This window comes from Musa acuminata, chromosome BXJ1-2 (genome assembly GCF_036884655.1).
Source record: "Musa acuminata AAA Group cultivar baxijiao chromosome BXJ1-2, Cavendish_Baxijiao_AAA, whole genome shotgun sequence".
NCBI classification, from domain to species: domain Eukaryota; kingdom Viridiplantae; phylum Streptophyta; class Magnoliopsida; order Zingiberales; family Musaceae; genus Musa; species Musa acuminata.
Window position 1 is genome coordinate 25,425,001 of NC_088328.1, and position 13,235 is coordinate 25,438,235.

The 13,235-nt window shown below is 48.1% G+C and overlaps 4 protein-coding genes and 1 long non-coding RNA gene across 5 annotated transcripts in view; all 5 read right to left on the reverse strand.

Annotated features, from left to right (window-relative positions):
* The window catches only part of LOC135582909 (subtilisin-like protease SBT1.6), a 2,827-nt gene extending 833 nt beyond the window's left edge, over positions 1–1,994 (reverse strand). Inside the window, exon 1 of the mRNA XM_065094506.1 lies at positions 1–1,994. This exon is cut by the window's left edge and continues 833 nt beyond it. Within this exon, the coding sequence (XP_064950578.1) occupies positions 1–1,985 (1,985 nt within the window). The 5' untranslated portion in view covers positions 1,986–1,994.
* Positions 1,995–3,225: 1,231 nt separating this feature from the next.
* LOC103976310 (cold shock protein 1-like) lies at positions 3,226–3,774 on the reverse strand. Its single transcript, XM_009391510.2, has one exon. It carries the CDS (start codon positions 3,772–3,774, stop codon positions 3,226–3,228), a length of 549 nt encoding a protein of 182 aa, XP_009389785.2.
* A 1,076-nt stretch (positions 3,775–4,850) lies between these two features.
* On the reverse strand, positions 4,851–7,235 carry LOC103975817 (probable amidase At4g34880). The gene is made up of 5 exons (XM_009390908.3): positions 6,338–7,235; positions 6,040–6,254; positions 5,690–5,929; positions 5,397–5,595; positions 4,851–5,318 (listed from the first exon to the last, which is right to left on the reverse strand). Exons 1-5 carry the CDS (start codon positions 6,872–6,874, stop codon positions 4,962–4,964), a joined length of 1,548 nt encoding a protein of 515 aa, XP_009389183.2. The 5' UTR covers positions 6,875–7,235; the 3' UTR covers positions 4,851–4,961.
* Positions 7,236–7,461: 226 nt separating this feature from the next.
* On the reverse strand, positions 7,462–8,951 carry LOC135604861 (uncharacterized). Its single transcript, XM_065094519.1, has 3 exons — positions 8,500–8,951; positions 8,023–8,398; positions 7,462–7,934 (listed from the first exon to the last, which is right to left on the reverse strand). Exons 1-3 carry the CDS (start codon positions 8,669–8,671, stop codon positions 7,571–7,573), a joined length of 912 nt encoding a protein of 303 aa, XP_064950591.1. The 5' UTR covers positions 8,672–8,951; the 3' UTR covers positions 7,462–7,570.
* A 2,728-nt stretch (positions 8,952–11,679) lies between these two features.
* Positions 11,680–12,698, reverse strand: LOC135612903 (uncharacterized). The gene is made up of 2 exons (XR_010487139.1): positions 12,517–12,698; positions 11,680–12,432 (listed from the first exon to the last, which is right to left on the reverse strand). It is a non-coding gene; the product is annotated as an uncharacterized LOC135612903 (long non-coding RNA).
* Positions 12,699–13,235: the final 537 nt, after the last annotated feature.

Consider the following 13,235-nt stretch of genomic DNA (forward strand, 5'->3'; position numbering starts at 1 on the left):
GGGTCCATCGCCCGGTCCAGGTTGAGGTGCCCCGCTCCGATGTCGAACGGGGTCGCTGGCTTCCCGGTCGACTCGTCCGTCATTGGCTTCCGGCGATTGTCGTCGAGGCGCCCCGTGGTCATCATCGCCGATCTGATCGCCGCCGGGCTCCAGTCCGGGTGAGCCGACTTCAGCAGCGCCGCCGCGCCGCTCACGTGCGGGCACGCCATCGACGTACCAGACAGGATGTTGAACTCCGTCCTCCGGCTGTCGGAGTCGAGCCCGGTCGGCCCCGCTGCGCCGGTCCAGGCCGCGAGGATGTTGACCCCGGGCGCGATCAGGTCCGGCTTGAGGATAGATGGAGTGAGCCCGTTGGGGCCACGGCCGGAGAAGGAAGCCACGACCGGCGCCGGCTTGACGCCAAGAACGGTGCCCCTGAACTGGATGGTGGCAGTGGGGACAGCGGCGGAAGCGACGTATGCCTTGATGACGTCGCCCTCGGAGTAGCCAACGGCACATGCCGGGAGGACGTGGGCGTCGCCAACGAGGCCCTCCCCGTTGGATAAGCCATTGGCCAGGATCATTCCAACCCCGCCGGCGTCCTTCACGACGTGGCCCTTGGCCACGCGAGGGCTGCTGCCGCGGTCGCAGATCACGATTTTGCCCCCGACCATTTTGGGGTCCAGGGAGTTGTCCATGCAGAGGGAGGCGGAGAGGCCGCCGGACTTGCCCGGGTAGACCAGCGGGTACTTGGAGCCGGTGAGAGGCTTCCCCGAGTAGAGGGAGACGCCAGACAGGCGCCGCCCGTCGCCAAGGATGACGTCGGCAGGGAAGGTGCGGTCGATGGTGCCTGCGCCGACGGTGGTGAGCCAGGGGGCGACGTTGGTGACAGACATGGAGGTGGGCCCGTCGTTGCCAGCAGAGGACGCGACGAAGACGCCCCGGGAGACGGCGCCGAATGAGCCGATGGCGATGGGATCGAGGTAGTAGGGCGAGGCAATGCCGTCGCCACCACCAATGGAGACCGAGATGACGTCCACACCATCGGCGACGGCGCGGTCGAACCCGGCGAGGATGTCGGAGTCGAGGCAACCGGAACCCTTCCAGCAGACTTTGTATGTGGCCACCCGGGCCTTGGGGGCAACGCCCTTGGCGATTCCCGCGGCATAGCCGGCCATGCTGGCCCGGAACGCATGGCGGCCAGCGGCGGTAGAGGCAGTGTGCGTGCCGTGACCGTCGGCGTCGCGCGGGGAGCGCGACTCCACCGTCTGGTTGATGCCACCACCGCCGCCGACAAAGGAGGCGTCATGGCCCTTGGAGAAGAACCGGGCTCCGACAAGCTTACGGTTGCAGAGGGACACGGGAAAGCCGGGGCCGGTCTCACAGGCGCCACGCCATCGGGAGGGGACAGGGCCAAGGTTGCGGTCGGAGAAGCTGCGGTGCTCGGGCCAGACGCCGGTATCCAGCACGCCAACGACGACGTCGGAGCCGTAGTCGGAGTCGGACCAGAGGCCGTCCTGATTGCGTAGGCCGAGGAACTGGGGGGAGCGTGTGGTGTCGAGGCGACGGAGGCGGTCCTCGAAGACGGCTAGGACACTAGGGTGGGCGGAGAGGACGGCGGCGTGGGCCGGGGCAAGGGAGGCAGAGAAGCCGTGAAAGACGGTGTCGTAGACGTGGAGGAGGGGAAGGGGGGTGGCGCCGCCGCCGGAGAAGGCGGCGGAGGCGTACCACTGGGCATGAGTGGGAAACACCGACGGCTTTGCCCGGTGGTCGACACGGAAAACAAAAGTCTTCTTCTTCGCACCGCCGGTAGCGGATAAATCCGCCTCCGCCGCGGCTATCAGGGTAACGATTAGGATGAGGAGGCGATGAGCGCAGGGGAACGCCATCAGTGGAAGTGTGTGTGGACTGAAGAGTGAGTGAGTGAGTGTAACGTATACACTGCAATAACAAGTTGGGAAAGGGGGGCGGTGGAAATGAAGGGAGAGGGACACAGCTACTGGCATCTGCCAAGATTACGAACAAAGTACTTTTCTTTGATGCTTTGGTTATTTATCAGTGTCGGTTCCCAATCTGCCTTAAGATCAGGGGGATATTTTTTGTTTTTGTTTTTTGTTTCTGAGGTATGAGACAGACATACGAGGATGTTTTCTTGTTTCTGTTTCTGTTTCCATGACGCGTGAGTCGAACAGGCGTTGACGCTGGTCCAAGGAAGACTGACACTCAAGAATTATATAATGCTGTGGCTTTATGGACCGTTAGGGTTTCTTGTCGACCGGTTCAATCCAAGCCTCATGCGTACAGGTCGCCCAGATCTCAAAGCATCAGATGACACGTGTGTTTTATACACATACGGAATTATATATATATATATATATATATATATATAAATATAATATAGTTGATTTAAATTTAGAATAATACATACAAAAATCACTGCCTTTGAGGAGTGCATATGCAATTTTGACTCTGTTTTATTATATTTGGGGCGAATACTTCTGATCTCTATTATTGCAAATATGAGAAGAGTCGGATTGTGTGTGTTGATCGCCAAGTGGTTCTCGACTGGCCATTCGGTATAACATAGTATTCCTCACCTTTAGTTGGAAGCAAAGGGAAGACCACTAACAAAAAGCTAGTGTTAATGGCTCCAACAACCATAAAGTGTTATTTGGTAGCCTTTATTTGGATCAATCCCAGCGCACTACTGCTCTCGTTTTCATGCAGCATCAGCTTATCTTGTCAGCTTTGTCCTGGCAGAGTTGGATTGCTACTTCTCACTTCTTCCACAGTGATGGTTGTGCAATTGTGCTTACGCAGAACAAGAACAAAGACAAATTCCCTTATTTCGCCAATTCTACAACATGTTTTGTTTGTTCAGAAGTATGTCAAACTTTACATGTTTCTGCAGTACATGATATCACAGTTCACTTGTTCGGCCTATTGACATTACGGTCTGTCAATTGAATATGTACAGTAACTATCAGTTTACAATCCAATGGAACGTCGAATTGGAGACTTATAAGATGTTTTCTGGTTTAATTCATCCAGTAAAAATAGAAAGCAACATCACATATGGAAGACACCGAGTCTAGTGAGAAGGTTGGATCTAGAAAGCTTGGAGTATGTAACAAAGACGAGTATCGATCGGCGACACACAGATGAAACACCATGCCATTATCACAAGAACAGTGAACACTGGGTATATATGTCGAGAGGCATACCCTGACGAAATGTTCCTCCACCTCAGAGGCCGCGGCCGCTACGTGGGCAGTCCTCCACCTTGTGCCCCGGCTGGCCACAGTAAGAGCACGCATCTCGAACCCGAATCCGTTCACAGTCGATCATCATGTGCCACCCCTCACCGCAGAAACGACACACTTCCCCGCCTCTCCGGCGTCCGCGGCCCCAGAGAGTGTTGCCGCTGGGGCCGGTGACGTTGACGGCGTTGGGGATGCCATCGTTGCCCGCCTCGACGGAGAACTCGACGACCTCGTCAATGTGGAGCGCGGGGACGTCCTCGCCCCCGAAGGAGGACTGGTCGAAGAGGTTGTCCCCTCCGCTACCGGGGTCGACCGACGTGATGTTGACGGCCTTGGGGTTACCATCGTTGCCCTCCTCGACGGAGAACTCGACGAACTCGCCAATGTGGAGCGCGTGGACGTCCTCGCCCCCGAAGGAGGACTGGTCGAAGAGGTAGCCCCTTCCTCTGCCGGGGTCGACCGGCGTGATGAAGCCGGAGCCGTCTTCCTCAATCCACGTCACCGTTCCCCACCACCTCTTCCCTTCTTCCATCTTTGCACCTCTCGTTTGTGTTAGCGTTGTAAAATTTGTCAAGTGTCGTAAGATGTTTTCGAAGTATTTATAATAATTCAAATTGCTTGAACTACAAGACTACTTTAAGAACAAGAAATCTAAATATGAAAGAAAGGTTATAGGCGAAGAAAAGAATCATCAATATGTGGATTTAATTGTTCTCTTTGACAGGAAACAATTTCCAAAAGTCCTTTAAATGTTGTTGGTTTCTACATACAGAAAGGATGAAAGAAAATTTAGATATATTCTTTTAAGATTTAGGTAAAAGACTACATAAGAAAAATCTATTTTTGGATTGAGAATAACACAAGTGAAGTTGCGATTTATGTTATAAATGATGCTTTAATTTACAATATACAGTGGGCAATCATATTCATAAAAAATATTTATATTGATTTTTTTATTATTTCTTTTTGCTCTATCCTTAAGAGTGGATTGGTGACACATATGATCAGAATAGAAACCAACCAATAAATTTCATGATTTAAAAAGGTAGAATCTCAATCCAAATTAATAATAGCAAACAATGACAACCTCATTCAGAGAAGGTCATCATCTTGCTCATTTATGTTCTTAGGATACATTAATTAGTTTGCATAAGATTGTTTTCCTCGATTAAAAGGTTAAAGGTGTTTAAATCGAATTCAATATTTTATTTAGTTTATAATTTTAAATATTATATTTTAAATGAATCGATTTGATTTGATGAATCGGTTGAACATAATAAAAATTTTAGTCCAATTAGATTGACACGATAAGATTTATAAAATTAAACTCGTATCATTTGTGAAATTATAACATCGAGGTTAGGTTAATATCATCATCCTAAGTTTAGTTTCATCGTCAACTGGTAAAACTCAAGTGCCCAAAAGATTTTTATAAATGGATCACCGGAATCGTTTGTAGTCTTTAACATCGAGTTATCGATAAATCTCAGTTTTTGATTTAACTTAAATATGATGATAAAATGACATCAATTAAGATATCTCATGTTTAAGAGAAATTATGAATATTATAAGCATAATAACACTTAACATCGTTCAAACACCGGTGCATTCAAGTGCCTCATCTAGAAGACCAACTTTATTCCAGAGAATGTTCCACAGCCACTTCTCTTCAACGTCACAAAGGTTACCTGGAAGCTAAGAGACCTACATCAACTGGCTTCATTTCCTGAATGATGGAGGTTTCCTAACCATTGTTGCTTGCTCAAACGCATACGCAATCTCGATCAACTTGGGTTCTGAGCCCTTCACTCCTCCAAAGCATATCCCAAAGGGATCTCCAGCTGTGCCATACCCCGCAGGAACACTGATGCCTGGGTACCCCCCAATCGCCAGAACGGAAGTGACACCAATATTCCCTGTGACCACTGCGTCTAATCTGTTCTCCATCATCAACCTCTCCAATCCTTGGATGGAAAGCTGAGTCATTCTGACAATGGCACTCTTTTCAGCAGGACCTATTCCGGTAGTGTTCTGAGCTGCTAGAAACACGAGCTGTCCAAATTCCTCTACTCTTTCCTGTATCAAAGAGATGATCCACTTGTAAATGTGTTTGAACAGGAAATGGGTGAAGATAGGTTTGCGAGTTATGCTAACCTCAATCCTGTGTTTGTCGTTGAAAGCTATCACATCTGCAAGAGATCTTACAGGTGAAGAGGACAACTCTGACAAGTATGAATTCAGTGCCATCTTAAACTCAGCCAGCAATGCAACCTCTTCACCGCTCTGGGTGGCGTCAAGAATGATGCTCAAGTTTGCTATCTCAAGGTTGTCGATCAAGATGGCTCCTTTTTGCCTGGATGTGATGAATGAAAGATACTGTTAGATAGAAGCTAAATCAAACCAACTTCGATCGTACACACGGAAGAAAGGATAAATGGCATCCTCACCTCATAGTGTTGAAGTGCTCTTCGAAGACCTTTTGTTGGACGGATCCATTTGGGAAGGTGAAGAATGCCCTCAGGATCCCTATCCTTTTGCCTCTCAGTCCATCCACCTGCAAGAACTGCTTGTATCCACCTCGAGGTATGTACTTCGATGCTGCTTTAGTTGCCACTGCATCTCGCTGATCGAAACCCACAATAGCCTCCAACACTTGCACGGCATCTGACACCGTTCGACCAATGGGGCTGCCCACAAGACATAATAGTGAGGTTTCTTGTAGTGGATTCTTGATGAGGACGGGGAAGACGAGAATTGCAACCCCTGCTGATAAGTAAGAAGGGCTCTGTTGTCTTACCCGACCGTGTCCTGTCTCGGGGAGATGGGAACGACGCCGGCCCGGCTGGTGAGGCCGACGGTGGGTTTGATCCCCGCCACCGAGTTGAAGTCCGAGGGACAAATGATGGACCCATCCGTCTCCGTCCCCAGCGTCACCGTTGCCATGTTGGCCGCCGCCGCTATCGCCGATCCGGTGCTTGAGCCGCACGGATCCGCCGACAGCACGTACGGGTTCTGCATTCCTACCGGCGCATACGTGAACGAGCACCAAGCAAGTGAAGCTCGTGAGGGATAGGTGAGCGAATCGAGCAACTTACCCGGCCCTGCCCGCCGCGCGCGCTCCACGAGCTCGGCGCGTCCAGAGAGCGGAAGTTGGCCCACTCCGCCATGTTGGCCTTCCCCAGGATTACCGCTCCCGCCCGTCGCAGCCGCCGCACCACCCCCGCGTCGCGTGGCACCTTCGAGCCCAGCAGCGCGAACGAGCCTGCGGTGGTGTTGAGCCGGTCCCGCGTGGCTATGTTGTCCTTGAGGAGGACGGGGATGCCGTGCAGGCCCCCGCAAGGACGGCGCCCGCTCCGGCGCTCCCGGTCGGCCAGCTCGGCCTGCCGCAGCGCGTCCGGGTTCACCTCGATGACGGCGTGGAGGAGCGGGTTCAGGGCGCGGATCTGCGTCAGGTAGAACTCCACCAGCCGGCGGGAGGTGAGGCTCCCCTCCCTGAAGGCCAGCTGGATGCCGTCGATGGTCGCCTCCTGGAACTCGAACCCACGGCAGGGGAAGGTCGAGAGGAGAAGCAGCAACAGAGCCGTGAAGCGGCAGATGGAGAACGAGAGGGGGGGAATCACTCCCATCTGCATATATCCCACGATGGATTATGCGTGAACGGAGGGCATCGCGGTTGGAAATCCGATACAAATAGGCGCTCGTGCGATGAAATCTATGATCCGTTGACCCAAAAGTTTTGTATGGGCGTGCTTGATGTTGTTCACCGGCTGCTTGCATACCCCATGGAAATAGCAAGTGGCTTCATCTCGGATGCCCTGTTTTCGTGGCAGGTGCTGCTTGGACTCTACCGAACGCAAACGAATCGAAGCCTTTTAGTAAAGCCAAGCGGTGGAATCACTCGTGGATGGCCGTCTTCCTGGCGTCACACACGGGAAGGTGAGAACTCGACGATGAATGTTGACTGATCAGAATAATCTCCAAGCTCGAAGACGAAGACGTAGACGAAGACGAAGACGCAGGCCAACTGGGCTTCTGTCACCTGGTCAAGGCTCGGCCCGAATGTTCACAATTCATTTTATTTAGGCAAAGTTGCACGCTTATATCTAACGAGAGTGATAAAGTATTAATTAATTCATCATCATCCAAGTCTCAGCCAAGTGCAAGAAAACGATTCCAATGCAACTTATATTACTATAGTGGAATCAAAACAGAAGGCAAGTTACATTAAACCAGTCTTTGGCTTGGCTGTTCATAAGTACGCAATGTCAATAGCGCTAGCACATCCATTTTAAATCGAGGCCAACCGGCACCGGCCGGCGGCATCGCTTTCAAGATCTACATGGGGTGAAGTTGCAGCCAACTGTTTCAACACCAAATGCCCCGGAGTTGGCCATTCGAAACCGCAGCGCCACCGTGAGAGCATCCTGTGGAGAGCCGACCAGCGCCCGGTTCATGAGGTCGAAGACACTGAGCGTGGGGTAAAGGAAGTTGAGGGTGTTGTAGGAGTTGAGGAGGGAAGCGGTCGCTTCACGGAGGAGCGTTCTGTAGAGGTCGCCCCGCCCGTGGAGTGCTTCCCACATGGTCAGCTCCACCCCGTATCTTCCTGCTGCCACGGGCCCGAAAGCAATTGCCACTCTGGTGTCGGGGTTCACTACTCTCCAGTAGCACTGGTACTGTGGCATCAGCCATTTACTACGCGATCGCAGTGTTAAAGATAACGTCAGAAGGAATGTGGAAGCGCAAATGGCATAAGAAAGACGGGGAAAGCTGCGGAGCGTACCCGTAGGGGCAAGCAGAGACCTCGAACAACGGCAGCGGCGGCGTAGGAGGCGGCACTGGCAGGGCCGGCGTCGGCGTGGGACTCGGCAACGACGGCGCGTTGGGGCAGAACCCAGCGGGCACCTGCGGTTCCGACAACAGCGGCTCCACGACGTACATGGCCATCCCGAACATCCGGAACAGCAGCGTCAGCCCCTGCGCCGGTCCCGCCGCCGCACCGCACCCGGCCGGCCCGCCCACCACCCTCGCGTAGCAGCCGCTCAGGTCGGGGCTGCCGTCGAAGTATACCGAGTAGCTCCCGAACCAATTCGTCTCGTCTTCCCCGTACGCCATCTCCTTCCCGTCGGTGCCTCTGCAGACCACCGCCACCTTCGCTCCTAACATGACATGCTCAAATCATGTACACAACTCCGGCATTGTACCGAGACCTGAAAGCAAGGTAGTACGATCCAGGAATGGGTTCCTAAGGTGGTGGAACCTGAGAGACCGTAGTCCAAGAAGCCGCGCTCCCCGTCCTGGCATTGATCGCAGAAGACGGTCCCGGTCACCATCGTGTTTGCGCTCGCCAACGTCATGAATCCTTCTTCTTCTTCCCAAGAGATCGAAAGAATGGTTCCCAAAACCAACAGTACGACCTTCATGCGACCCATGAGGGTGTAGTAATTGGAACTGAGGAGCGGAGGTGCAAACTATTAGAAGGGGAAGAGATGCTTTGGTTTGGAAGTAGAAGAAAAGGAGGGTGGGAGGTGGGAATGCTGTGGGTCGCAAGGGATCCATAAGAAGTTGGAATAGGCAGTAAATGGGGTTCGTATCCACCTCCTACCTGCCCCCATCCACTATTTACTGCAGCCTAAAAAGGGTTCCGTTCAGACGTTGCTCCTTCTATGAGAGAGACTCGGAAATAAGTGCTATCTATGACGCAGAAAATAGCAGCTCTCTTCTGAGTGTTTGAAGAAGGCTGCGAGTAGAGTGCAGGTGCAAGTTCTACCACAAAGAAAACAGAGAGACGAAGAAGGTCTCTCATTTAAGCCGCGTTCAGTCTCATGCCATCATCGTCTGCTCCTGACGGTGGGTGGTTGGGAGCATTTAGATGCTTCCTCGTTTCGTTCTCGACCTTAATTTATCTCTCTACCGTGAGTTCGATTCTCAAGCTTGGTCTTTGGCCCCCTGTTTTCCACTGGGGACCTTGAGAGTTCACGAGATGTTTGACCCTCTCTCCACGGCCACCAATTGATCTCCACCAACTCTGCCAGTCTTTTCCGGCGAGATAACTCTCCATGCGTCCTGCTCACGAGCTTAATTAGTATTGCGTTGGATGGAAAGACAACAAAGAACGAATGCAGTTGGTCTTGTGCTGTGACGCCCCGCTACGATTTAATCCATCTTACAGAGTTACAAATCATTTATAATGCATACTGCTCAAAAGAATATCTTACAAAAAACATATAGCTGACCACCAAGCCATCCAGTCCTTCATTCATATGGCTCTTTCATTCATGTTAACTCTTCAATCACCTATGTTAGTAGCCCATGGCCGAAAAGAATACTACTATCAATCTGTTCTGCAATTTGAACAACATTAGAATGAGCTCAAATGCCCAGTAGAAAAGGGAAGAAGCCAATGGTAAGCTAATAACAATATGCTGTATACATAAATATCATTTATAAAAGTTAATCATGTATTATTATGCATGAATAGATAGTCAAATAAAAAAAAGGAGTAGGAAAGAACGATAATGCATATCACTGAATGATACCAAATAACATCATGATACTCATGCAATCATATTAGTATCATGTACAAACATCATCAATAGCATTTGAATGCTCGATATACGCTCTTCCAATATTAGGAGGCATCTTATTCATCATGATGACTCAATTCCCCTAGCAATTAATAGAGAAGAATTATGTCACACACTCAACAAATGGAGTGGTGTCTCACCCACCACGGTGATGACATGTCTCTCTTATCCCGAGTGAAAGACTAGATAATCAACATGTATAACGATCCACTAATCAGTCTCTCTTATCCTGAGTAGAAGACTAGATAATCAACACGTCTAACGATCTACTAATCACTTATGTCTTATACAGAATCATCGTACCCTCCATAGGAAATCAAATATTCATAATCATCATCACCATATAATACATGATCACATCACAAGCATCATGAGCTCTTCATGCAAAAAAATCAAATATATAAAAATAATATACATATATATCATGATAAATACTCATACATGAATAACCATCTTAACATACCATATAAAAGTACACGTATAGAATATCGTCATCAATCATTGACCTCTCCGATCACTAGAGAGATGTATGGGTATGATGTCAATATCAATGAGATTATATTAGATCGAGTTTAGCATATAGTTCCAAAAATCAAAATCATTCTCGTTTATAATAATTGATATTATGATCACCCTCAAAATATAATACTATTCTTACTAGATATTATGCTACATGTAATTTCAAGGATAAAAAATGTCATACTTGCAATGACTAGTCAGCTAGGTCATACATTTAATTTATTAGGTTAATCCCATAAATTATAATGCTAATAGTAATAGATTATGGACCTTATTAGTATTATGATTTCTGTATTTAAAAAAAATATATTATGATCCCTATAACTATAAAAGTGAAATAAATAATCTTATTTAACTTAACGTTGTCGGTTACATCAATAAAAAAACACAACACACACTTGACACCACATACTGGATTAGTATAAAAGTGATGGGAAAAAAATAATTTTAATATCCCTTTCATGTCATTTTGTTTTACCTCTACGCATAAAATTATCTCAATCAACTATAAAATTAAACAAAAACATAAAATTAGAGTTTAAAAATGAGCTCAAGTGAGCGTTCACTTGACCTCTCCGCATCCCAACTCACCTCTATTTGTGAAACACCCCTCTCACTGTCACAGCAAAACAAGAACTAGTGAGGAGAGAGAGAGAAGTAACGATTCTCAAAAACCAATGATCATCATGAAGTTTCTAAGAGTTTTCTCTACCCCTTGCTCGTCACCTCTAATCCCTTCTTCTATCCACCCTTCTTGGTGCAACTGGCCTTGGTCATGATTGTCGTCGGTGCTATTCCCTCGAGCACAAACACCAATAGCCCCATCACCTTCGACCAAATTAGATGGTAACCATTAAAATTCACTAATTCGAAGAGGGTCATCATGAACGACGAGGATGCTGACGTCCACGATCACGCACTGGTTGCAAGACACATCATTGCACTAAAGCGTGACGGGAGATGGGAGAGTAGGAACGTCTGGATCAGGTTGTTGTCGTTGCTTCTTGTTCTGATCTTGATTGTCACCATGCTCTTAAGTACTGCACGTATTAGTATGTCCTATGAGAGGAAAGACGTGATGCTATAGATTAATAACGTACACTATAAGTCATCGAGTTAGATAGAGAGAAGGCCAAATCCACTAGTATTCCGATTCTGCTTTTATAATTATAAATTTTTGATCAATTTTACAATCGATTAAGCTATTTTAATTTAAACAAAAAACTAAATGTGTGTTAAAATTATCCTTTTACATATTATTTTTATATTGACTCAATGATTTTACGTGTTGAATTTTTCATCGATACAGCCCCATGATATTAGGATAAATAAAATTATAAAAATCTTAATATAATTTTTTTAAAATATAAAATCGTGATGTTAATAGATCCAACTAATTAGCCCCTTAGCGGGCTGGACGGCGTCAACACCAAGAATGAGTTTCCCATGCTTTGCATCGGCTGCCCTCCGTTGTTGTCGTCTTGAAATGGAACGGTTGGATCTCGTCCCGACTCTAAAGGTCCTCGCTTGTCTTGGCGTTCTTCTAATCTTCCTGGGTCGCAGCTATGGTTCTCTTACGCAGAATTCTTGTGTCACATCAAGTAGTTGCTGTGCCTAAATCATGCCTTTTCTTACAAAAACGTGTTTTTCAAGCCTTCTCACCTCAGCTTTGGCTTGTGTTACACATCTTGCATGGTTTGTGTATGGCGTGACACATGAAAGGAAAAAGGTGTATCTAAATGGAAACTTTTCAAGCTCGAGTTATTGTAGATGCCCACCCACAACGCTTATTCCCCTTATGCCAACGAATGAGGATAATATTTTCGGCACACCCGTAAGAAAGCCTAGAAAATGGTGTTCATGGCCATCAATTGACAGAATGATGAATGGATCGCTCTTTCAGATTGCCACCGCAGCGTGCGTGTCATTCCAAGCCCATGCTTTGTTAACGTTGGAAGGGAAGGAAGCAGCACAAAGGCAAAGGCGAGCTTTTCATTTGGTCAGCGATGCGCCGTCACCAGCGTCTCGATGAATCTGAGTCCGTCGAACCTCGGCGCGAATTTGTCTTCCCCTCCCCTTCCCGATCCCTGTCAAGTCAGTCGACCCGCATGGAATTCTTTTGTTTTGTTTCCCTACCAAGAATCATGTGACTGAGGCGAGAACAGGAATACCTCCTCGGAGGACGAGGAGGGGGAGGGGAGGCTGGCGGCTGAGAGAGCGATGGAAGATGCTGCCGCGACGGAGGCGGCCAAGGCCCCGGCCTTCTTCATCTCCTACCGACTTCTTGGTGTCGACGCCGTCTACCTTCCCTCCCGCCCTTTTAATGGCCCAAAAGAATCTCTTTGGCCCGGAAATTAACTACAATGAAATGTGAGTTTGGGTCCGACGTTGACGAAACCTCGGTTATCTTGCGCGTTGCTCGCGCGTTGAATCTCGGCTGGCGTCGTTAGGAATAAAAGAAATGCAATAACGGAACTCCACTTATCTACGTTAGCCGTGAGAGTCTTTTCCTTTGCTTTCGGCGGGCTCTCAGATTTAAAGGCTGCACGGTGGGGCCGGCCATGGTTTTATCTTTTGATTTTTTTCTGATATAATAATAAAAATAATATAAACATATATTCTTCCAAAGTTAATATTTTTTTTTACTTTATATATTTATATACTTGAAAGCCCATTAACACGAAGATACGATGAAATTTTACTTCGATAAAAGATATTTTGGTACTACCGAGTTGGTAGCTACCTCATATCATATATAGTGTCACTTTAGTCAAAATAATGTACACATCTCAAAGAAATACAAAACCACACAAATCGATCCAGAAACAATTATATCATGATACAACGTAGCCTGGCTCCAAAGCGACACATTGTAAATCCACGTCATTTG